The 24,053-nt window shown below is 38.9% G+C and overlaps 1 protein-coding gene across 1 annotated transcript; it reads right to left on the bottom strand.

The window, feature by feature from the left end:
* Positions 1–19,285: 19,285 nt before the first annotated feature.
* LOC131783480 (F-box/LRR-repeat protein 20) lies at positions 19,286–21,166 on the bottom strand. The gene is given in 4 exon segments (XM_059100241.2): positions 19,286–20,292; positions 20,294–20,440; positions 20,442–20,959; positions 20,962–21,166. Coding segments are annotated over 4 exon segments (1,341 nt in total). The 5' UTR covers positions 21,092–21,166; the 3' UTR covers positions 19,286–19,746.
* Between the last annotated feature and the right edge of the window lie 2,887 nt (positions 21,167–24,053).

The following is a 24,053-nucleotide window of genomic DNA, read 5'->3' as shown; positions in this document are numbered from 1 at the left end:
CTAGTTGCCTCCCCTTTTCTGTCGCCAATTTCAGTTGTGATGACAAGCGCTTTTTGGAGATACTCTTCAGCCTTGTCGTATTGGCCAAGCGACCTAAACACAGAACCTAGGTTTCCATAAAATGATGCTTCCCCTCCTCTGTCGCCAGTTTCAGTTGCGATGACAAGTGCTTTTTGAAGATACTCTTCAGCCTTGTCGTATTGGCCAAGCAACTTAAACACAGTACCTAGGTTGCTGTAGTCAGTTGCCTCCCCTTTTCTGTCGCCAATTTCAGTTCTGATGACAAGCGCTTTTTGGAGATACTCTTCAGCCTTGTCGTATTGGCCAAGCAACGTAAACACAGTACCTAGGTTTCCATAAAATGATGCTTCCCCTCCTCTGTCGCCAATTTCAGTTGTGATGACAAGCGCTTTTTGGTGATACTCTTCAGCCTTGTTGTATTGGCCAAGCAACTCAAACACAGTACCCAGGTTTCCGTAACATGATGCTTCCCCTTTTCTGTCGCCAATTTCAGTTGTGATGACAAGCGCTTTTTGGAAATACTCTTCAGCCTTGTCGTATTGGCCAACCGACTTAAACACAGTACCTAGGTTTCCATAACATGATGCTTCCCCTCCTCTGTCGCCAATTTCAGTTGTGATGACAAGCGCTTTTTGGAGATACTCTTTAGCCTTGTCGTAGTGGCCAACGGACAGAAACACAGAACCTAGGTTTCCATAACATGATGCTTCCCCTTTTCTGTCGCCAATTTCAGTTCTGATGACAAACGCTTTTTGGAGATACTCTTCAGCCTTGTCGTATTGGCCAACGGACAGAAACACAGTACCTAGGTTTCCATAACATGATGCTTCCCCTCCTCTGTCGCCAATTTCAGTTGTGATGACAAGTGCTTTTTGGTGATATTCTTCAGCCTTGTCGTATTGGCCAAGCGACCTAAACACAGAACCTAGTTTTCCGTAGTTAGTTGCCTCCCCTTGTCTGTCGCCAATTTCAGTTCTGATGACAAGCGCTTTTTGGAGATACTCTTCAGCCTTGTCGTATTGGCCAACGGACAGAAACACAGTACCAAGGTTTCCATAACATGATGCTTCCCCTTTTCTGTCGCCAATTTCAGTTGTGATGACAAGCGCTTTTTGGAGATACTTTTTAGCCTTGTCGTATTGGCCAACGGACAGAAACACAGTACCTAGGTTTCCATAACATGATGCTTCCCCTTTTCTGTCGCCAATTTCAGTTCTGATAACAAATGCTTTTTGGAGATACTCTTCAGCCTTGTCGTATTGGCCAACGGACAGAAACACATTACCTAGGTTTCCATAACATGATGCTTCCCCTCCTCTGTCGCCAATTTCAGTTGTGATGACAAGTGCTTTTTGGTGATATTCTTCAGCCTTGTCGTATTGGCCAAGCGACCTAAACACAGAACCTAGGTTTCCGTAGTTAGTTGCCTCCCCTTCTCTGTCGCCAATTTCAGTTCTGGTGACAAGTGCTTTTTGGAGATACTCTTCAGCCTTGTCGTATTGGCCAACGGACAGAAACACAGTACCAAGGTTTCCATAACATGATGCTTCCCCTCCTCTGTGGCCAATTTCAGTTGTGATGACAAGTGCTTTTTGGAGATACTCTTCAGCCTTGTTGTATTGGCCAAGCAACTCAAACACAGTACCTAGGTTGCCGTAGGCAGTTGCCTCCCCTTGTCTGTCGCCAATTTCAGTTTTGATGACAAGCGCTTTTTGGAGATACTCTTCAGCCTTGTCGTATTGGCCAAGCGACTTAAACACAGTACCTAGGTTGCCGTAGGCAGTTGCCTCCCCTTGTCTGTCGCCAATTTCAGTTGTGATGACAAGCGCTTTTTGGAGATACTCTTCAGCCTTGTCGTATTGGCCAACGGACAGAAACACACTACCTAGGTTTCCATAACGTGATGCTTCCCCTCCTCTGTCGCCAATTTCAGTTGCGATGACAAGCGCTTTTTGGAGATACTCTTCAGCGTTGTCGTATTGGCCAACCGACAGAAACACAGTACCTAGGTTTCCGTAGTCAGTTGCCTCCCCTTTTCTGTCGCCAATTTCAGTTCTGATGACAAGCGCTTTTTGGAGATACTCTTCAGCCTTGTCGTATTGGCCAACGGACAGAAACACAGTACCAAGGTTTCCATAACATGATGCTTCCCCTCCTCTGTCGCCAATTTCAGTTGTGATGACAAGTGCTTTTTGGAGATACTCTTCAGCCTTGTTGTATTGGCCAAGCAACTCAAACACAGTACCTAGGTTTCCGTAGTTAGTTGCCTCCCCTTTTCTGTCGCCAATTTCAGTTGTGATGACAAGCGCTCTTTGGAGATACTCTTCAGCCTTGTCGTATTGGCCAAGCGACTTAAACACAGTACCTAGGTTTCCGTAGTCAGTTGCCTTCCCTTCTCTGTCGCCAATTTCAGTTCTTATGACAAGCGCTTTTTGGAGATACTCTTTAGCCTTGTCGTATTGGCCAAGCGACTTAAACACAGTACCTAGGTTTCCATAACATGATGCTTCCCCTTTTCTGTCGCCAATTTCAGTTCTGATAACAAATGCTTTTTGGAGATACTCTTTAGCCTTGTCGTATTGGCCAACGGACAGAAACACATTACCTAGGTTTCCATAACATGATGCTTCCCCTCCTCTGTCGCCAATTTCAGTTGTGATGACAAGTGCTTTTTGGTGATATTCTTCAGCCTTGTCGTATTGGCCAAGCGACCTAAACACAGAACCTAGGTTTCCGTAGTTAGTTGCCTCCCCTTCTCTGTCGCCAATTTCAGTTCTGATGACAAGTGCTTTTTGGAGATACTCTTCAGCCTTGTCGTATTGGCCAACGGACAGAAACACAGTACCAAGGTTTCCATAACATGATGCTTCCCCTCCTCTGTGGCCAATTTCAGTTGTGATGACAAGTGCTTTTTGGAGATACTCTTCAGCCTTGTTGTATTGGCCAAGCAACTCAAACACAGTACCTAGGTTGCCGTAGGCAGTTGCCTCCCCTTGTCTGTCGCCAATTTCAGTTGTGATGACAAGCGCTTTTTGGAGATACTCTTCAGCCTTGTCGTATTGGCCAAGCGACTTAAACACAGTACCTAGGTTGCCGTAGGCAGTTGCCTCCCCTTGTCTGTCGCCAATTTCAGTTGTGATGACAAGCGCTTTTTGGAGATACTCTTCAGCCTTGTCGTATTGGCCAACGGACAGAAACACATTACCTAGGTTTCCATAACGTGACGCTTCCCCTCCTCTGTCGCCAATTTCAGTTGCGATGACAAGCGCTTTTTGGAGATACTCTTCAGCGTTGTCGTATTGGCCAACCGACAGAAACACAGTACCTAGGTTTCCGTAGTCAGTTGCCTCCCCTTTTCTGTCGCCAATTTCAGTTCTGATGACAAGCGCTTTTTGGAGATACTCTTCAGCCTTGTCGTATTGGCCAACGGACAGAAACACAGTACCAAGGTTTCCATAACATGATGCTTCCCCTCCTCTGTCGCCAATTTCAGTTGTGATGACAAGTGCTTTTTGGAGATACTCTTCAGCCTTGTTGTATTGGCCAAGCAACTCAAACACAGTACCTAGGTTTCCGTAGTTAGTTGCCTCCCCTTTTCTGTCGCCAATTTCAGTTGTGATGACAAGCGCTCTTTGGAGATACTCTTCAGCCTTGTCGTATTGGCCAAGCGACTTAAACACAGTACCTAGGTTTCCGTAGTCAGTTGCCTTCCCTTCTCTGTCGCCAATTTCAGTTCTTATGACAAGCGCTTTTTGGAGATACTCTTTAGCCTTGTCGTATTGGCCAAGCGACTTAAACACAGTACCTAGGTTTCCATAACATGATGCTTCTCCGCTTCTGTCGCCAATTTTGGTTGTTATGGCAAGGGCCCTCTCAACATATTCCTTTGCTTTTAGACTTTCGCCAAGTTTATAAAGCATAATTGTAAACTCGCTGTATAAGTCAAACAGTTTCCTCCCGTATCTTTCCGCACTTATGTAGTCAGAGATATGGCAATAAGCGCTGAAAAGAATGTTATAGATGTCGCTGTAAGATTGTAGCAGTGCTGAATCAAATTGGTCTTTGCTGTTTTGATCGGTGCCATTTAGCAAAATCAAACATTCGCTGCATATCTCAATGGCTTTCTGAATGCGATCTGAGTTGAGCAAGAACAGGGCAACAAGTAAGGCGATGCTGATGAAAGGTGTCATGGCTTCTGCTGTTAGGTTTCCATTGCAATCCTCTCCTGTTATCAGGGAAACATTATTTTTAGTGACACAGTACTAAATGGTCGATAATCTGGATTAATAACGAGTCACTTCAAACAGGAGCACACATGTTAAGTTACAAAAACGGTCTGGGTCGATTACACCCGGAACTATTTGTAACAAGCTGAAAGTGTTAGAATTCCCAATATCCACTTAAAAACAAAAAAAAGAAAAGGTGAAGAAGTCGGTTGGTCACCTTTCATTTTACTCAAGTTGTGATTTTTGCAGAACATTACATGACTTTAAAGTCATTGGACAAAGATAAAAAAAACTGACAGACTTTATCTTAACTTTTGCAATGAGAACTTTCCACATGCATAGTTTCTATAAACAACATTTATTACACCCATTTTGAAATCACTGGTGGTCCCTGTAATCTGATTGGCTCTAATTGATGCGATTTATTCACGAATCGCACCATTTTTTGCTTTAAATCGCATCTTTTTCCCAGCCAATGAGAAGGCTACACTAAAAACATAACAACCAATCAGATTTTAAGGCTTTTAAAGTAACCGATCAAATTGCAGGAAAATGAAAGACAAGGAGTATCATGTGGCAAATTTTGCAACTTTTTTTTTTAACTCTTACATTCCCCCCCCCAAAAATGGACATGAATTTAATTTTTTGCTTCCTTGATCTCGTCACGTGATGTAAAAGAAACATTTTGCCCTTAGGTTGAATCATATTCTTACCGATTTCTGTCTTTCATCTTTTTGTGAGTGAACGTTAAAAGCCAAAAATTTATTATGTACATCCTCTATGTTAGAGCAGTCTGAAGATTAATGAAAAGTCTTACAAACTTCAAAGAGAACTTAAAGAATATCCGCAAATGGGCTTAAAGGAATGATAATGGAATTAATTGTAGTTTTAAAACAGTTACAATTGAAATATAATAAATCAATGTTAAGAAAGCTCATACAGGTTATAAACAAATGGATACCAAATGAGAATGGCTTAAAAAAATTAATTTCTAAGAGTTTTTGTTGTAATATTCAGTTTTTTCTACCTATGTTCGCATTTTACTTAAGTGATAGACAGTTGTGCCTGACTTAAACTACATTCATATTTGAAAATCATTTGATATCAAGCTTAGAGGTCGTTTCAAAAAGTTTCATTGTTACTAAGAATTTGTAACAGGATTTGTGATCGAACTAGAACTTCTGGTCTTTCTAATCGCATGAGGAAACTCACAAAATTTCTCTTCCCAGTGTCTTAACTTTCTTAAGGCAGATAATTAGGAAACCGGAAACAGAAAAGAAATGGGAAAAGAGAGCCCCTTCTTAATTGATAATGAAGCTCATTGATTCAATCAATGAAGAAGATTGAAGAATAAGAGGCTTGGTTATATCATGTATTGTGAGGTAAGGAAGCTACCTTTTCTCAAAGGAAACAAACTCCTACCATGTGTCATAGCCTGACTCGCTGATTTATTTTTGAGGCATTATTCGCTTTGATTAAAAACAAACAAAAAAAGACAAGAAAAAAATGCAAATTCAGCTAATGAAAAATCCATGGAAATCAAAAGAAATCAGAAAGTAATAGTCTACAATATAAGTTCTAGTTTCACCATTCTTAGTTTATTGATTATGTTATACCGGCTGTCAAAACGTATTTGCAATGCAGACCCTTAGGATCACTGTATTTTATTTCTTATTCATGAATAATACAAGAATGATTAATGAGAAAATTGCTCTAGTTTTCTCGAGAACTATTCGACAGTTCAAATAATGTACCGTCCAAAATGTTTGTACTGGAAATTCCCTCGCTCGATTTTATTGAAACACCGTTCTTTTGGTTCATTACCGAGATGATCACAGATGTAAGTTATTGACATTCGGGAATATGGCAACATTTGCAAAGATTGTTCATTTTAAAAGCAATGAGCGCATTTATCAGATGAATGTCCCTGAAAACGAATATAGTAAATATAATTGTCCACATGATGCCCTAACGTCGATTGCATTTACCTTTCCAAGGTGATGTCACTAAACTTCTGGATAAAAAGAAAAGCCTGTAAGATTTGGCCGAATTACCCTTAATCTACCCCCTTACAGTTATGTTGGTGTTAATGTCTATTTAGTCAACGGAAATTCATTGTAAAGGACAATAAAATTTCTATTAGTTCAGCCAATTCCTTGAGCACGCAGATCGTCAAGTGATGTTCATTATGTTATTTCATAATTTTTCTTCCTGTGACAACTCGTTCTCCATAATTTTCACAATTTTCGAGCGGCTGGAAAAAGGTTTCTGTGGTATTTCCAGTGGTATAGCATGCACGATCCTGGTGCCGCTTCTACCGTGCATTCCTATTATGGATCAGGAATTGCAGACCTATCACGGGGACAGCTGTCCGCTTGGTTGATTGGGACGCTCGATTAATGCGAGGTGTCACTGTGGGGATGGGAATAACAGTAATGGCAAAGTAAGCTTAAAACGGCAGAAATCGCCATAAAATAATATGGACACACAAGATGTGTGTACTTTTATTGATTTTACGTGTTAAATGTTGATTTCTCGAAATATTTCTCGTGATAAATCCACCATATTTCGCTCCCCATTCTATTCTTAATAACGTGTTCAACGCTCATAACTTAAAACATAAGTCACACAACCCGTGACGCTTTCATGAATTAATCGTTTGCTTTTTCTCGAGACGTGAACTTGGACCACCTTTGCTGACACTGATCAGTAAATGACATTCTGCATTATGAATATATCTTTATATGGGATTGGTTTTAGTTTTTGATCACGTGTTGTTGAAACCATCAGTTTCTCAAATTAAACAATGCCTAACAATATCTTAACTACTGAGATTGAAAAATATTGTATAAAACCTTAACGGTTTGAAGGAAGAAATTTAACGGTGGAGATATAAAGCATCCGTTCAACGGTAAGATACGCTTATACTATGAATGCAATAATGGTAAACCACGTGATCAACCACCACGGATTTTCTTCAGCGAGGGACAGTCCACAACATAAATAAAGGTCTGATTTTAGTTTATGATTATCAATTTCTCAAATTGAACGATACTCAATAACATTAGTTAATGAGGATAAATTAAACGGTATAAAGCTACAGAGATTTGAGAAGACCGCTGGATAACGAATTTATTTCACTGTGGTGGCGATTCAATCGCGCCATCAACCGCTTTAATGAAGGGCTAACGCTCGAAACGAGACATAACTACATATTGCAAAAACAAAGCTCGAAAAAGCAGCTACTGGGCTTTGCCATGAGAGCCTTACCTCTCTACAGTTACTTAATGACTAAGGCTGAGAAAAACCGAGTGAATAGGAAAGATTTTCAATCGCACTTACCAAGATGTTGACAATGTGGCTGATGCTTTCAAAATGAAACAACAAAAATAATGAATTACACTCTGCACTTTTCTCAACCTTCCGAACTTCCGCTGTCACGGCGTTTTAGGTATCTAGATCACGTGTGTTTTCGGTTATTCCCCTCCCGCTCTAGGCTACTCGAAATAAAATTGCAAAACTGACCCATTGTACACGTGAACTTTTCATTTTCTTGAGGGTGTGATTTGCATGATCGAAGACAAAAATAGCAACTGAGATAATTGATAAAAAAAAAAGAAAACGGACGGAGGGGATCGGTAATTTGCTCGAACACAACCACATCACTGGTCTTACCTTTGAAGGCGTTAATCCAATGACTGAAATATGGCAACAAGTAAATGAAGAGGTAGCTTGACTTTCAGTAATAATCAACAGTTATACTTAATAGTCCTTCATATTTCTTTTGAGAAGGGAAGAGAGGTGGGGGAAATGGACTGGACTACAGTTACGTTGTAGGATCCGCGCATCCGGAAGGGACTTTCCTGAAAACTCCCAATGGCAATAGTGCTTTTCAACCTTTTTTTTTCCTCTTTTCCTCAGACAATCGCAAGAAACGTGCAAGTAGAGGGCACTAACACCCAGCGATCATTTGAATGATAAAAATTATATATGGCTTAGGTTCTTCCATGTCTTTAAAAAATAACAAACAATTGCCAGCTTGACAAGCTTGCTTCCCGTTTAATTTAGTATTGATATCAACATTACCTGATTTCTCGAAATGCGGAGAAATTCCGTTTTCTGGGTGATGGCTTTTACGGCTAACGGTTAAAAGTTTGGCCATTTTACGAGTAACGGTTAACATCATACCATGAGTTGTTACCAGAAATGTTTAACAACTCGTTCCATAAATTTTTACCAGAAAAGTGTTTAACTGCTAATTTTTTTGGCCGTTTTACGGCTCACGGTTAATCTTACTAAGATTAAGACCATCTATCAAACACTGTTACTGCCAATTTGTGATTAGGAAAAATGAAAACTGTGATTAAAAGTATTTAACAAAATTACTGAGAATAGAAACTGATCAATTATCAAATACGATCGAGGAAAATATCAAAATGGTATGTTTTTTTTTTCCCTGAAGTGATTCATTATGTACGAGACGTGTACTAGTGATTCTCATATCACGAAGTGTTAGTACAAATTATAAATATATCTCTAACCTTGCAGAAGATAGTGAGAGTTAAACTCCTCAGTTTTCACGTGACTTTCGAAAATTCAAAACGGAATTCGAATACTAATGGCGAATTAATGAGAGGGGGATCTGGAGGGTGAATCAACATTTACTCCGAAGATTTAAGTGTTCCATCTCAAACGAATGAATTTCGGTTTCGTACGTCACACTTTATAACCACTGATGGATTGAACATATGTATAAAATAACTTATTTCATTCTTTTTTCACAGGAAACGTCAGGCTTCTGTGTCCATCCATTTCGAAAATTAAAATTTCATTACAAGATCGATACCAATAGAACCAAAGCTTCTTTCTTTAAACGGTAAGCTTGCTGTGAGCGATAATCAACTTTTCATGAACTGATATGAAAAACCGATCAGCAGTTTACTCCGCAGTGAATCTATTTCGGTTTTGCACGTCACACTTTTACTACTTCAAATCGACCATATTTGGTTCCCCATACAATCCTATAGGACGTGTTCATTTCTTGTGAGTGACTACTGAGTCACACAACGCGTGACGCTTTCATGAATTAATCGTTTGCTTTTTCTCTAGATGTGAGCTTGGGCCGCCTCTGCTGACATCAGTAAAGGACATTCTGCATTATAAATATGTCTTGATATAGGATTGATTTTAGTTTTTGATCACGTGATTGTGGAAATCATCAGTTTCTCGAACTAAACGATACTGAACAATCTTAGTTATAATGAGGTTGAAATATATTCTATAAAACCTTAACGGTTTTAAGAAAGCCATTTAACGGTAGGGATATGAAGCATCCGATCAACGGAAAAGTACGCCAATATTATGTATGCAGTAACACTGAATTTAAGAAAGTCTTAGTTTCTATCGAGATTAAAACATTTCTCTTCGTGTGCACGCAGCGTCATGACTTATCTTCTTACTCGAGACTCTGGCGCTTAAACAGAGAAAAAAACGGATTACGGCGTTTAGAAAAATATGTATTGTAGAATTCGCCGCTAGGCAAAAAAAAACAAACAAACAAAAAAAGATTTGTGCTCGTATGCCCGTCTATCGCGTCCTATTTAGGTCGAAATTTTCAACAGTTAGTGGTCATATGATAAAATGTTTATTGACTGAGTTTTGTTGGGCCGGACGGGAAAATATTAGGCTCTCGGTCACGAAGCAAGGACCTCGCTACGCTCCTACCTCTCAATCAATAAGTACACAGTATTTGGGTTTGTATGTCACACTTTTATCCCTAATGATGTAATTGAACATGAAAAATGAGAAGTATTATTCTATTTTTCATGGGGAACGACAAGCTTAAGTGTTGATTCTTTTAAAGCTTTCATTTACATCACAAGATTGATCACAGTACAACCTAAGTTTCTTTCTTTAAACGGTAACCTGTCTTTGCGTGACAATCAACTTATTGTCTTCGTGAACTTTTCATTTTCTAGCGGGTGTGATTTGCATGATCGAAGCCAGAATTGCTAAAAAAAACTGAGTGACTGTATTTCGGTTGAACTCGTCACACTTTTCTGACTAATGACGGATTTTAGCGTCCAAAAATGAAACATCTTCCTCTGTTTATAGCATGTTCAACTCTCGTAACTTAGCACCGAGTCACACAACGCGTGACGCTTTCATGAATTAATCGTTTACGTTTCCTCGAGATGTGAGCTTGGGCCGCCACTGCTGACATCGGTGAAAGACATTCTGCATCATAACTATGCTTAATATAGGATTGAATTTAGTTTTTGATCACGTGATTGTGGAAACCATCAGTTTCTCAAACTAAACAACGCCGAACAATCTTAGTTATAATGAGGTTGAAATATATTGTATGAAACCATAACGGTTTGAAGAAAGCGATTTTACGGTGAGGATATGAAGCATCCGTTCAACGCAAAAGTACGCTTATACTCTGTATGCAATAACAGTGAATTTAAGAAAGTTTTAGTTTCTCTGAGAAAATTAAAACATCTCTCTTCATGAGTGCGCAGCGTCATGACTTATCTTCTTATGCGAGACTGGCGCTTAAACAGACAGAAAAAAGAAAGGGATTACGGCGTTTAGAAACATATGTACCGTAGAACCCGCCGCTAGTATCTAAAAACTTAAGCGAATAGTATCTCGACCATGAAACATTTGTGTACAAGTAGAAAACGGAGATTCAATTGGAGTCTACCGCAATCTTGGAATCGATCGTTAAACCCTCCTAAAAAGTGTCAAGTTAATAGCTAGTGGAGATCGTAGCCACCGGAAAACCACGTAATGAAGCACTACGGATTTCCTATATCAACGTGGGACAGTCCAGTTTTATGATCATCAATTTCTCAAATTGTACAATACTCAATAACCTTATTTTAGTTAATGAGGATACATTATACGGTATAAAGCCACAGAGATTTGAAAAAGTTGCCGTAAAGGCCTATTTACACGGCACGACTTTGTCGCATGCGACAAGCTTACGACAGGCCTACGACATGACTTAAGAGTCGTAAGCGAGTTGTAGGTTTGATTTACACGAAACAATTCGTGTCGTAAGCCTGTCGTAAGCTTGTCGCATGCGACAAAGTCGTACCGTGTAAATAGGCCCTAAACCAATTTACTTCGCCGTGCTGACGATTCAATCGCGCCATCAACCGCTTTAACGATGGACTAACACTCGAAACGTGACGTATCGCAAACATAAAGATAAAAAATTAGGTACTGGGCTTTGCCATAAGTGCCTTACCTCTCTACAGTTACTAAATAACTAAAGCTGATAAAAACCGTGTGACTAGGAAAGATTTTCAATCGCACTTACCAAGATGTTGACAGTGTGGCTGATGCTTTCAAAATGAAACAACAAAAATAACGAATTACTTTTCCCAACCTTCCTAACTTCCGCTGTCACAGTGTTTTAGGTATCCAGATCACGTGTGTTTAGGTTATTCCCTTCCCCCCTCTGGGCTTATCGAAATAAAGGGAAAAGTTTTAAATTGCATACTTCTTGTGTGCCCGTATGCCCGTCTATCGCGTTCCATTTAGGTTGAAATTTTTAACAGTTAGTGGTCATATGATAAAATGCTTATTGACCGAATTTAGTGGGGCCAGTGGGGAAAATATTAAGCTCAGGGTCATGAAGAAAGGACCTCGCTGCGCCCCTACCACTCCATCAATAAGTACACAGTATTTTGGTTTCGTACGTCACACTTTTATCACTCATGATGTAATTGAACATGAAAAATGAAAAGTGTTATTCTTTTTTCAACAGGAAATGTCGGGTTTCAGTGTTTACCCCTTTGAAAGGTTTGATTTTCATCACAAGATCGACCACAGTACAACCTAAGTCTATTTTTTTTTTTAACGCTAAGCTATCTTTGCGCGATAATGGACTCATTGTCTTCGTGAACTTTTCATTTTCTAGCAGGTGTGATTTGCATGATCAAAGCCAAAACTACTAAAAAAGCCAAGTGACTGTAATTCGGTTTTGCACGTCACACTTTTGTAACTAGTGATGGTTATAAAATAATTGAGATAGTTCGCACGCTCTCATAGGTCAAATGGTTAGTTTAGATGGGAGTATGTAAACACAGCTTGTTGGGACGTCACACTTTTAATATTTACCGGCGCAATTTGAAAACATTTCAAACTCACAGTTTTCCCAATACTCGCAAAGTAATTTCAAGTATAAGTGATAAATATCGGAATTGGAGAAAAATGTGCTAAGTTTTGATCTGGGGTTTGGCTTCCGTCCCCCCTCCTCAGTGAGGAACAAGAAGGAAGAAAAAGAGGAACCAGCGCTTTGCCTGCCTTGATGATCATGAACTGTGCGGCCTCGTCGAGGGAGTTCAACTTAAGACGACAAATATGCAACAAAATGCACAGTAAACATCGAAATGTAATGAAACAAGGAAACATTTTGGAAAAAAACATGTTGAAAAATCGTTCTACGCGCCCTACTTTCAAAGAAACCATAAAAAACTATATATCACTGAAAAACTTATAAAGTATGGAACAAAAGTTTTAAAAAGTTTTTTTTTTCCCAGCAAATTTAGTTTCAGTGTTTTCTCTAAATAAAGAGTAAATGAAATGAAAGTTTGGAAATTTGACCGGATCTTGTTGACAGTAATCTCAAATCAAAACTCACAATTTCAAGGCAGTAACAAAACAGTTTTTTGTTACTGCCTTTGCTACATTACAAAAATGAAGAAGCCGTTTGTTCGTTACGGCTGAACGAAGACAAAAATCATGCTGCTTAGGTCTCTAAGGCAGGGTAATTAATTTATTTTTAAAAAATGACATTTAGTTGCCCTTTTGGTGTGCCCTGAGCAGACGCCGGTCCCTCGTAAAAATGCCGAGTAATCAAGTCGATTTTGAAATTAACGCAGAGGTCACATAATCGAAAGAAGTCGGTGACGCTGATTGCAAAATGAGAAACTTTATAAAGCGAGACTACATTTTTCAAAATAAACAAACAGTGATGTGGCTTGATTAAATTTCCTGAACTTAAGAGTCATCAGATATATTGACAACTGACATATTTAAACGTTAAGTCAAGTACATGCGTATTCAAAGTGGGGAAACTTTACATCGATATTGGTTGAAAGCGAAGGTAGTTGATTAATTTATTTTACTTGACCAATACTCTTCCAATGCTGGACTCATGCTTAAAGACCAGCGGTTATGTGTTATAAGTAGGTCCAAAATTAACGACCAATTGCCTAAATTTAGATAGATTTTGCCTTTTGGATATTTCTCAGATATCATTGGCTAATTTTCAGCTGGTTAAGATGTCACTTTTTTACCTTTGTATTTTCTACCCTTTTTTAACTTCATTCGCTTGCAGTTTATCACTTCCCTTTATCGGAATAGTAGTTGAGATCTCCGTGCTCATCTGATTAAGTTAACAAATTCTTCCAGCTTTTGCATGATTCAATTTTGATCTCTTCAGATTCACCGTAAAAGGAAATATCTCATTCAGAAAACAACTGGTTTCCTTGGTTTCCCATCACTGAAAACTTTCCACTTGAATATTCTCTTCGCATATCTTTTTTTTTCCTCTAATTGCTGCTTCCTGTTCTCTGTTATCGCACTTAGCTTGTTTTGAAGCCAAAATAAAGGTAAAAATACAAAATATACCACCGACAGATATTGGCTACGTAAGTAATTAGAAATCAAAGTGCTCTGTGAGCAAACTCGTGAATTGACATATGATTTTTTAGATTATGTTTAATGTTATCTGTTTTAGGGAATTTTGTGGTTGATTGTCATATCTAGAGTACGAGCAGTAGTTCAGTGTTCGCTAATGTAGCAAAGAAACAAAGTAACGTTGGGATAAGAAGGCATTACAATTGAAATGATCATGCTATTACATTTGACAAGGGTGGATGATGTCATGTGTTTTAAACGTCTATCATTTTTGTTTCTGGTTCAAAAGAAAAGGTTGGAAGTAAATGTGGGTGAAAAGTGAAATTTACTGTCTTTCATTGTAAATATTAGAAAATCAAGGCAATATTGTCTAATGAAAACATCAACGATTCCCTCTTTATCAAATGAGAAAAAAGGGGACGAGTTTTGAGTGATATAAGTAAGCCAAGCCTGCCACCGTCATTTTGGATCTCCGCCTGGGTAGATTTAAGTCACGTGTTAGGCAACATATAATCAATAACAAGATAGAATTTCATTTCAGGCCTATTTATCAATTTTGTGGTGTGTAACTTTCGCATTTTAGTACGTTGTATGTATGTTGAATCTTCAAATTGTCTTGAAACTTAAAAGGAAAATTGTTCTTTAAAAATTCACTGAAAATCGATAGCTAAAATTGTTTGTTTAGGTGTTATTTGATTTTCGTGTTAACTTGTAATTTCGTCAGTCGTCGGCATCTTTTGTTGCTTCACACAGGAAAAATACACGCGACGAAACGTAATGATCAATTTTGTCCTCAATCTCACGCCATAACAGAAAAAGCTTTTGAACATCTGTAAACTCCGAGCGCTTCGCAGTAAGTGATATTTTCAATGAATCTTCGGATTGTTTTCAAGTTCAAGGACTGTAAATTAAATTATGAAAAACGAAGGTTGTTCTGTTATTTCAGTGTGAATCCTTGCATGCCTGCCAGTCGCTGGCGCCGCTTGTTGAAACTAAAACGAAAAAAAAAAAACTCTTTTAAGATTATCATTGGCTTCTTTTTCACCCCACCACTATTCTTAGCAACAAAGGTCGCCATTTCGTCTGTTTATTGCTCGCTAAAAACTATCAAATGCACTCAAAAGCCTAAAATCTAAAAAAAGTTTACAGGAATCGACCAATCGAGCGAGCGAGCGAGCGAGCGAGTGCCATTCCCCACATCGTATCTATAACTCGCTCTTGCGCATGCGCGCAATTCACGAGTTAAAAAGGCTATAAAACGGACAATTACAAAAATGCACGGTCATTTAAGGCTATTGTTCCTCAGTGAAGGCGAGGCCGATCTTTGACGAAGAAAATGGCTGTTGTACAGTTGTGTATTTTAGCGCTGTTTGTGGCTTCCACAAAAAGTAGCAGTATGTATAACATATATTCCAACATGATCATACTCGATGACAAAGGAAATTACAATGTTTCCTACAACTACTGTGAGTTCGCAGACAGACTGGAGTTTATGGCGCAAGTAAGAACCACAGGTTGGGTTGGTTTCGGTGTTGCTGGAGTAGCACCAAATAATATCAGTAACTATGATGTGGCAATAGGGGGTGTGAAAAATGACGGAACAAGCTATCTGCAGGTAGGTCGGAATAACAAAATGTAAACTATCTAAAATCAAAAGAAAAAAACGCGGGCTCGACACATGTTACCATTTTTGTCTGATTTCTTTCATTTAAGTTAAGACGCTAAATTCTGATCGCGAAAATATGTAAAATAAAAGTGAAGAACTTAACTTACAAAGTATAGTGGAGATATGGACGCAAGTCTCTAAATTTAGAGAGAAATGGCATGTTTATTGTTTATGTAAAACATTTGGTATTAGTATATATATGTTATTTGCCGGCTGGGAGGTCCGTATAGTGAAAAACTGTGACCGAGGTCTTGAAAATACTTTCAGCATTTTCAAGACCGAGGTCACAGTTTTTCACCATATGGACCGACCCTTAGCCGGTAAATAACATATTTATTGTTTTTAAACTTGACGAAATTCTTTCCGAAAGAACCCGAATGATTTAGGGCTGTAAATACGGCAAGATCTTCCATAAACTGAACAATTTTTGAGTGAGTAAATGGTAGTTAAAATAGAGGTGATGCAAATTAAAGACTGGGATGCCTCAGCGAAACATTTTCATTTCCGTAACGATAAAGGTGATTTAAAAGGCTTCCAAACAAACTTTGAAACATTATTTTTACAAGTATCTGTCACAATCTGACACCTGTCAATTAGAGAGCGCGCAAGAAAAAAAAAGCGTAGGAACATTTGAAAAACATCAGAACTAGTTTGGCAAGGTCTGTCACGACAATGCTTTCTTCAAAATCAGTCAATGGTCTAACGGAAAGTATTATTTACTCTCATCGACCATTCATTCATGTACGAAGATTTACCTCTGTTCATTAAGTAAACGGCGAGGAAAGTAATTGTGAGAAAATTCAATTTTTTTACTTTGAAGTTGTGAGAGTTTGCTCGTTTGTTTGCTGCAATGGCGTGTGTGACTCTGGTCTTTCCTTCACAAAAACTAAATTCACTCCAACGAGACACAAGGGAATTTAATGCGGCCTTTTCTCAAAAAAATGCCTTCAATTTCTGTTGTGCAATTTACGGTACAAATGACTAACTGTTTCCCTTCGGGACCATAAATTAAGTGTAGAGTGTTGTCTGATCGTCCGGGTGAGTGTAATCCTGAGAAGGACTGTTATCAGTAGTCACCACTACCGACAACAGCTCTTCTCAGGTCTCTTCTCTTCTCCAGGCTCTCCCATTTAGACTTTCAAGAATTTTTCGAATTTACAAAAGTACGCTCCACAAGGGCTAATCATTCTTATAAACTTTACTTCAAATTTTCGAGGATAAATTGTTTTAAAAACTCTTTTTTTATTAGGGTAGTTAGCGATTGGAACAATTTACCAAAGCATGTTGTAGAGGCAGGGACTCTGGAACTTTTTAAATTAAGATTAAAAATATTTTTAAAATTGTAAACATTAGATAGTTCCTTTCTTCTTCTTCATTTTTTTTTTTTTTTTCTGTACATAGTTCTACATTTGTTACTTTTTATTTTTTATTCAGGGGAGTTGTTATATAGGGCTAACCTCCAAACTCCCCTTTTCAAATTTTTATATATAAATTTATTTGTATATAGAATTTGAATAAAGGTGTATGTATGTATGTATGTATGTATCCACTCACCTGGATGATCGGACTACTCTATTATATAATGTTCTTAGTAATAATCAACGAACGTAGTCTATTTCATCTCTGTTAAAATGTAATGAGCGTCAAATAGTCGAGGAGGACTTATCACATTTTTGTTCCAATTCCGGTCTGATTTTTAAGTTGGAGATTGCAATTAAATTTTCATATGAAAGGTCTAAAGGAAGATAACTAAACAAAAGCAAAAAACAGAATAATCTCTCAAAGGTAAACTCTAAATTTGTAATTTTCCCTGAGAAAACGTTTTTTTTTTCGGCTTACGTATAATCAGCCACACCGGTCCTACTCTTGGGTACCTCCCATCATCGTGGTGTATTCAATGAAACTTGATTTAAAGTTGTCTCTGTAAATAGTTTCATGTAGAAGCTGAAAAATGAACAGCAAACTTAGCAGCGTTTTAATTTTAAACGGATCAGTTTAATTGTTAAAATTCACTCAGCAGCAAGGCCTATCTCATTTACGTGCAATCTCTTCCTCTGGCGTAGCTGGTCATGTCCACGCTGTGTAGTCCTTCGCTCCAAAGCTGAAATCAAGGTATTTTACGTCATATCTAGATTTCGATGAGGAAAATTTTGTTTTGCTGACATAGTACGGTATCATCATTCTCACGTAAATACTTTGGATAATGGAACGAGAATTCGATACTAGATTCTAAATCCCACACCTTTGTCGTCTCAATTTTGTGATTAAGGTGATTTCTCAGTTTTGCACTGCGCATCTCATACTGCGTGTAAAAATTACCTAGTCAGGAGAATGAGTACCCGTGCATTCTGAGAACACGGTATTGTTATCAATCCATGGACCCGGTAGAGAGGAACGATACTCTTTAGCTCTCGAACGAGCAGAGTGACCTAAATTCTTTTTCATGATTTTGGTGTACAATTTGTCCCCTTTAAAATTGGGAAATTTAAAAAAACTCTTCGAAGGGAAAAAAAAGATAAAGTTATAAGCCTGCCCGTTACTCCAGGATGCAAATATACGACCTTGAAAGAAAAGACTCGTGGAACGTTTTGAGTCGATGTCATTTCAATTTGCGTGATTTTCCCACAAATTATATATCCACTTGTTCCCTATGCTCGACACTTCTGCCCATCAAGTTTTTCCAAGAGTTGCTCGAAAAGCCCTCCCAGCCCCAGCACTGTGAACCGATGAATTGATGCGCTTGATTAGTGCCAGTACAGGCATAAATGGGGTAAGTTTGGCCCACTTAATCTCCTAGAAAAGCACGGTAACCGATCTTTTTTTATTGTATTTTCGAAACAGAAATTGACGAGGAACACTAAATGAAAGTTTAAAAGAAAATTGTTCGATAATCTTTCTTTCTAAGAAATCAGCTCAAAAGATGAGTAACACGAGTTGAGGTGAACCAACCAGAGAAATGTAGGGAAAAAACCTTCATGCGATCACGCCCTTCATTTTTATTTTCAGTGCCGAGAGCCTAATTTGCAAAGATTTTTCTGCATCAAAGCGTCGTCAAGCTTCGCGCAAGGTGCACATTACAAGAGGCAATTGACCAGTTAAAAGTTGACGAGTACTGACGAGCCTGCATGACACTCCTGCCATCCGCAAGCGATTTTAAACTTCTGTCTTCAAAGATTAGATCTGACCGGGATTTATTTTAATGATTTTTTTTTTCCGGTGTAATTTTGAATAAGGTGCCATTTTCCCACCAGTGTGTTCTTGAGGTTCGGTAAATGATTAAATTTTATAGGCGAGCAGTGACGCGTGTGAGATGCTGGAACCATTCCTGTGAGGAAGGGGGGGTCTTTTTAAATGGAACTGAGGAGTAAATTTAGAGGGAATTATTAGACATTTGCGAAATCAGATTGAGCGAAATTCAGTGAGAATCGTGTTGAGATGTATCGTCGTTGTGTAAATAAAGAATTCACTTCTTTTCAACCGGGTCCCTAGTACTAATCAAAATGTCTTGGTATCAAGTATAGTTAACTTTTTTGCACTGTTTTTAAATTGGAAAATGGCTGTGGGATGATCAAGGAAAAAAATTAGAGAGCACAACTGAACAACACCGGTGTCAAATTCATTGCATCGCGCAAGCGGCGCAGAAGAGTGACCGAGGCGGTACGGAGCTGTGAGGGGGCGGACACTGGGGTCCTAACGAGGAATGAACATACACTAGTTACAGCATGCTATATTTATTAAAACAATAAAAATATAATGCCCAACTTTCAAATCATGGGCTTAAATACATATCCTCTACGATTTGAATATTTGTCTCTGTTAGAGTATCCCGCAAAATGTGTATTTACCGTCTATAAATAGTTTTGTACAAAAATCGTGTTAATCACATTCGGGGTGCTTTTAACAAGAGATTTATTGCTACCTCTTCTGACAGTAAAACCCAAGCGCTGCAACTGTTTTTACTCGAGAATCATATCGGATACTTATGATTAGAACAAATATTTTAAAGCCAAGTTATGTGAGACAACGGAAAAATTATCGAGAATATACGAGGTCCGTCGATAGGGAGAAAATTTAACGCGCAAAATCGATTTGATTTCAAGAACATCCTCGATTTCCTTTCCATTTCATTAAGATGATAAATTAGAGTAGTCCAAAATAAGTGAAATAAAATGTTTATCAAAGAGGTGTTTCCAAAGTGTACTTAGATCGGGCAAACTGGGTGGCGCTGATGGAGCCATTCCGTTGCCTAAAGACTTCAACTCCTGGAGTGGTTGTGAATTTGCTGGTCTTATCATCTTGAAAACTGTCGAATACTTCGCTGCATAGCGTTGAATGGCAGGAATAAATTGCTGGACAATCTGTAGTGTCTAACAGCTCGATAAACGGGCAAATCTTGTTGAACTCGTTTACGCCAAGTTGTGTTAGAGATCGTGAACGGCTCACGTTTAAAGATTGTAGACGCCTAATTCGCCAGTAGGATAGACTTGCGCCAAGATCTAGCAGGATTTCATCATTCAAAGCCTTTCCACTTCCAATAGCACAGAGTCCAAGGTACTCTAATGTTTGGATTCTTGCTATGCGTGGTAGCGCTGTCTTCAGCCCAGTTGGAGTAACGAGAGGACACCATCCTAGCTCTAGATGTTTCAAGGAAGAATATCGCCAAGTGATTCTCTGTAGAGTTTCGTCGTCTAAACTGATTCCGTCCAGAATAAGAGTTTTTAAGCTCGGCGCAGGACTCCAGGAAATGTTCTACGAAGCTGCCGGTCAGAAATGAGCATTTTCGTACACTAAGTACTTCTAAATTGCTGCAGCGTGCAAACCCCATCAAATGTCTGTCTTTGAGTAGCACACAATGGCTCAAATCTAGTTTTTTCCAGGTGTTTCATGCTATCAATAGTTTTTTCTAGTCCGCCGTTTGCTGAAACTGCGCGGAAAAAAGGGTCACAGAGTCCTAGCCATCGAACATTGCTCAGCTGATCTGCAATTGCCATGTAAACTCGGGGGTTTCCATGAGAAAACCTTATGTCTAGGTACTCAAGATTGCTAGGGAACATAATTTCATTTTGGCCACGGTTTCCTGTGAAAGCGCCATTTGAAAGAGTAGCAAACTTCACACTTTTCAGTTTCAAGACGCGCAGTTCCTTACAATAAGTGGCGAGAGCTCCCAGAGTTTCTTCGGTTAGAGTAAAGCCACTTAAGTCGAGACAGTTAACCTTTCCAGCAAATCTAGTGAAGGCTTGCGTTTGGAAGGTTATAGGGTCGATGAGAGATCTATAAAAATACTTTAAGTCGACGATTTTCCATAATAGGCGGTCGTATGACAGTCTGTTCCATAACTTACAAACTTGCGATGCCCGAACTAAGTCACGAATGGGAAGATAACTAAAATTTTTACGAGCGTCCCCTCGTCCAGGTTGAAAACTGCTGACATTTGACTAGAGTCAACTTGTTCAAGATGACAGCCAACTCCAAGAACACGAGAAAATACGCTCAATGCGATGTCCCATCCAGGGATATACATCTCTGTCTCTGATGATTAGCCAGCCGTTACTTGTCTACAAATGAATCGTAACGAGGAGTACCTTCGCATTTATGAAAACTATTTTTTCCTCGTGTACATTTTCATCAGATGTCTAATAGGACGCGTGAAAGGTCAATGATAGCTGATATCAGCTTCCTGGTCGTGCACACGTATGTGAACTTTACCCTCGGTTCTCTGTTGCCACGTAAATTAATTCATTTGACTTTTTTTACCACATGAATTAATTTATTTGAATTTTAAGAAACAATTTTCGTTTATTTTTGTATCCCGATTTTTTTGCTTATAAACTCTCTTCTTGCACATCATTAGAGAAATAACCACTAAAAGTTGAAGAAAGAAGCCAGATAGGTGACCTCTGCGACACGCACTTTCCATGCGTTTGATAGAACCAAAATGCACACTTGTCACGCAGACAGCGCTGGCTGTGTACCGCACGTGGGATACGCAAACATTGCCCCAGGCATCACCTTCGCTTCTGCGCGCGTGTGAGCTTCGTCACATTTGTTTTCATTCTCTACGATCGTGACTGTAAAATGTTTGTGAAATTTTCACACGATACACTTGTTTGAAGAACTGACGTCAAATTCTATCGATAATATTTTCACAAACTTGCCTTGGATTGTCATCACTTGATCATGTGGTTGCTTTGCAAACATCGTGTCGACTTCCCATCGACTTCCGTTTGCTTCAAAATTTGTCCGAAAACTTTCTGACATACTTTAGTGGTTAGGGTCACCGAAATACTTCTCATCGATGGTATGGCGCTAGGGCATTTTTTTCTTCAACGAGAGACAACTGGAAATACTTTTTTATTTTTCAAAGTGGGATTCAAAAGGTTAAATTTCGAAATTTTTGCAGAGATGCGTTTCACTCAATCGCCGGAATCGCGTCATTCCAAGTTCTCGATAGAAATCCTCTTTGCTGCGGTTTTCCTTTAAAATAACCGGCGATCTTACTTACTGGTATTTATCTCAATTCAATCCAGTTTATCTCACGATTCTTTACGAAAACAGTATCATTCCTTACACCTTTCTCAATGGCCGGAACACGTCACTCCAAGTTCGCCTCGGCAGAAATCTTCTTTGCCGTTTCCTAGTTATCATTCGATCTCTCGTAATGGTTTCTTTCTCAATTTCAATCTAGTTTTCTCCCGACTAAAAACGGAACAGCGTCGTTCGTCAGCTCTGGGCAAGAAGCCATAAGTTATACGAACGTGCTTCCTGCCAGTGGGGTAAATTGGACACAAGATCACATGAATTATAATTAGTCAGCAAACAATAGTTGAAGAGGCTCCTGGGTGAGGTAGTCTTAAAAAAACCACCCAGGGAGGAAAATAAAACAGAAAAGTACACATACATCCAAGATTTCAAAATGCAATCATTCTTAGGAATAATTTTAATATTTGCGAACAATGAAAATAAAAGTGCTATATTTATCAAAGTTTGTACCAAAACTGTTTATAAATCGATAACCACGATAACCAGAATACTCGGCACACGCCGATCAAATCCTGGTGTTTTATAGCATGTCGTTTGTAGCGCTGTATGATTTTATTATAAGGTATTTGTCTTGTCCAGGACTCTCAGCTCGCAGCATTACTGAAAAATGCCGCTCTAATGCCTCCTGAGAATATTAGAAAAGAAAGCAGCAAAAATTGGAATAAATCTCCCCTACCTGGGATAGCTCTTTTTTTTTAATGTCGATGAAATACTGGATAGAGTATTTTCTCTACTTATTTCTATTTAATTTATCCATCTAAAAGTCTCTTTAACTCTGTTCCCTTCGAGTACTTGTCATTATTTACTCTATCGGGGTCTTTTTTCCTGCAAGAAAAAAAAAAAAATAACCCAATTTATTATTACCTCAATTAATATTTTGGATATAAAGCAAACACAATTACACCAAGCACGATATATAAAAATAATTGGCTATTACTTGTGTCTCGTTGGTAGAGAGGCATCTGTGAGATTCTATATTTTACACCAGAGAGCAAAGATAGTAACTCTTGAAAAAGGAAAAAAAAAAAAAAGGGTGCGTAAATATATATATATATATATATATATATATATATATATATATATATATATATATATATATATATATATATATATATATATATATAACCATCCTCACATCTAATTTAACTTTAATTTATGAAATACCTGTTCTCACCGAGTCTTGCCGCTGGTTGTCAAACTCGAGTCTCACATCATCTCCAATCAGCGTAAACGAAGCCCAGTCAGAGATTTTGTTCAAGGGGTTTTTTCATCCACTTCATGGCCTGATGAAGGGATCACTGGCACTTCCACCTTCAATGAGGTGTTCGTAGAACCGACTCATCAGCTGCTCTGTTGCTGAGTCTGGAATGGCCCACAGTGCAACCAACACCGAGCGAGCACCGGATCCTAAGAACGCACGGGCAATTCCTATAACTCCCGGGCTCTTATCTCTCCACTTCCACTGTGACAGCAGCTAAGTACCACCAGTTTAGCTCTGACTTTCACTCGTGAGACATCAGCCATCGTCAACATGTAAGCTTCCTTCGGTGGGAGAGCGGTTTGACTGTTGGGACAGGGATTGGGGGAGAGTGCAATTTCCCCTCTTTCCGCGTTACCATGGGCAGCAAAATGTATCAAGCTCACTGAACTTATCCGCTCCAGTACCGCCTGCTTCGTTGCTTTCTCTTCAACTAGAGGCGGAACACCCACCAGTTGTCCGACCATCTCCGCTTCCTTTCTTGCAGCTGGCAATGATTGCAGCCAATTAACTTTGGGATTGCCTATTACCAAGGCACCAGTGTTGCTGTGATAGTCCTCTGGACTATCTTGAATGTTCTTGAGTGTTGTCAACGAAGGAATGATACGGATCTTATGAGTCTCTGACAAGTATTCGGCTCCCTCCTTTTCACTCAGGGCAGCAAAGGGAACTTTGTACAACCTGC

This window comes from Pocillopora verrucosa, chromosome 8, assembly GCF_036669915.1.
Source record: "Pocillopora verrucosa isolate sample1 chromosome 8, ASM3666991v2, whole genome shotgun sequence".
In the NCBI taxonomy this organism is placed as follows: Eukaryota; Metazoa; Cnidaria; class Anthozoa; order Scleractinia; family Pocilloporidae; genus Pocillopora; species Pocillopora verrucosa.
Note: the sequence above shows the minus strand (reverse complement) of the source record. Positions and strands in the feature narration are given on the sequence as shown.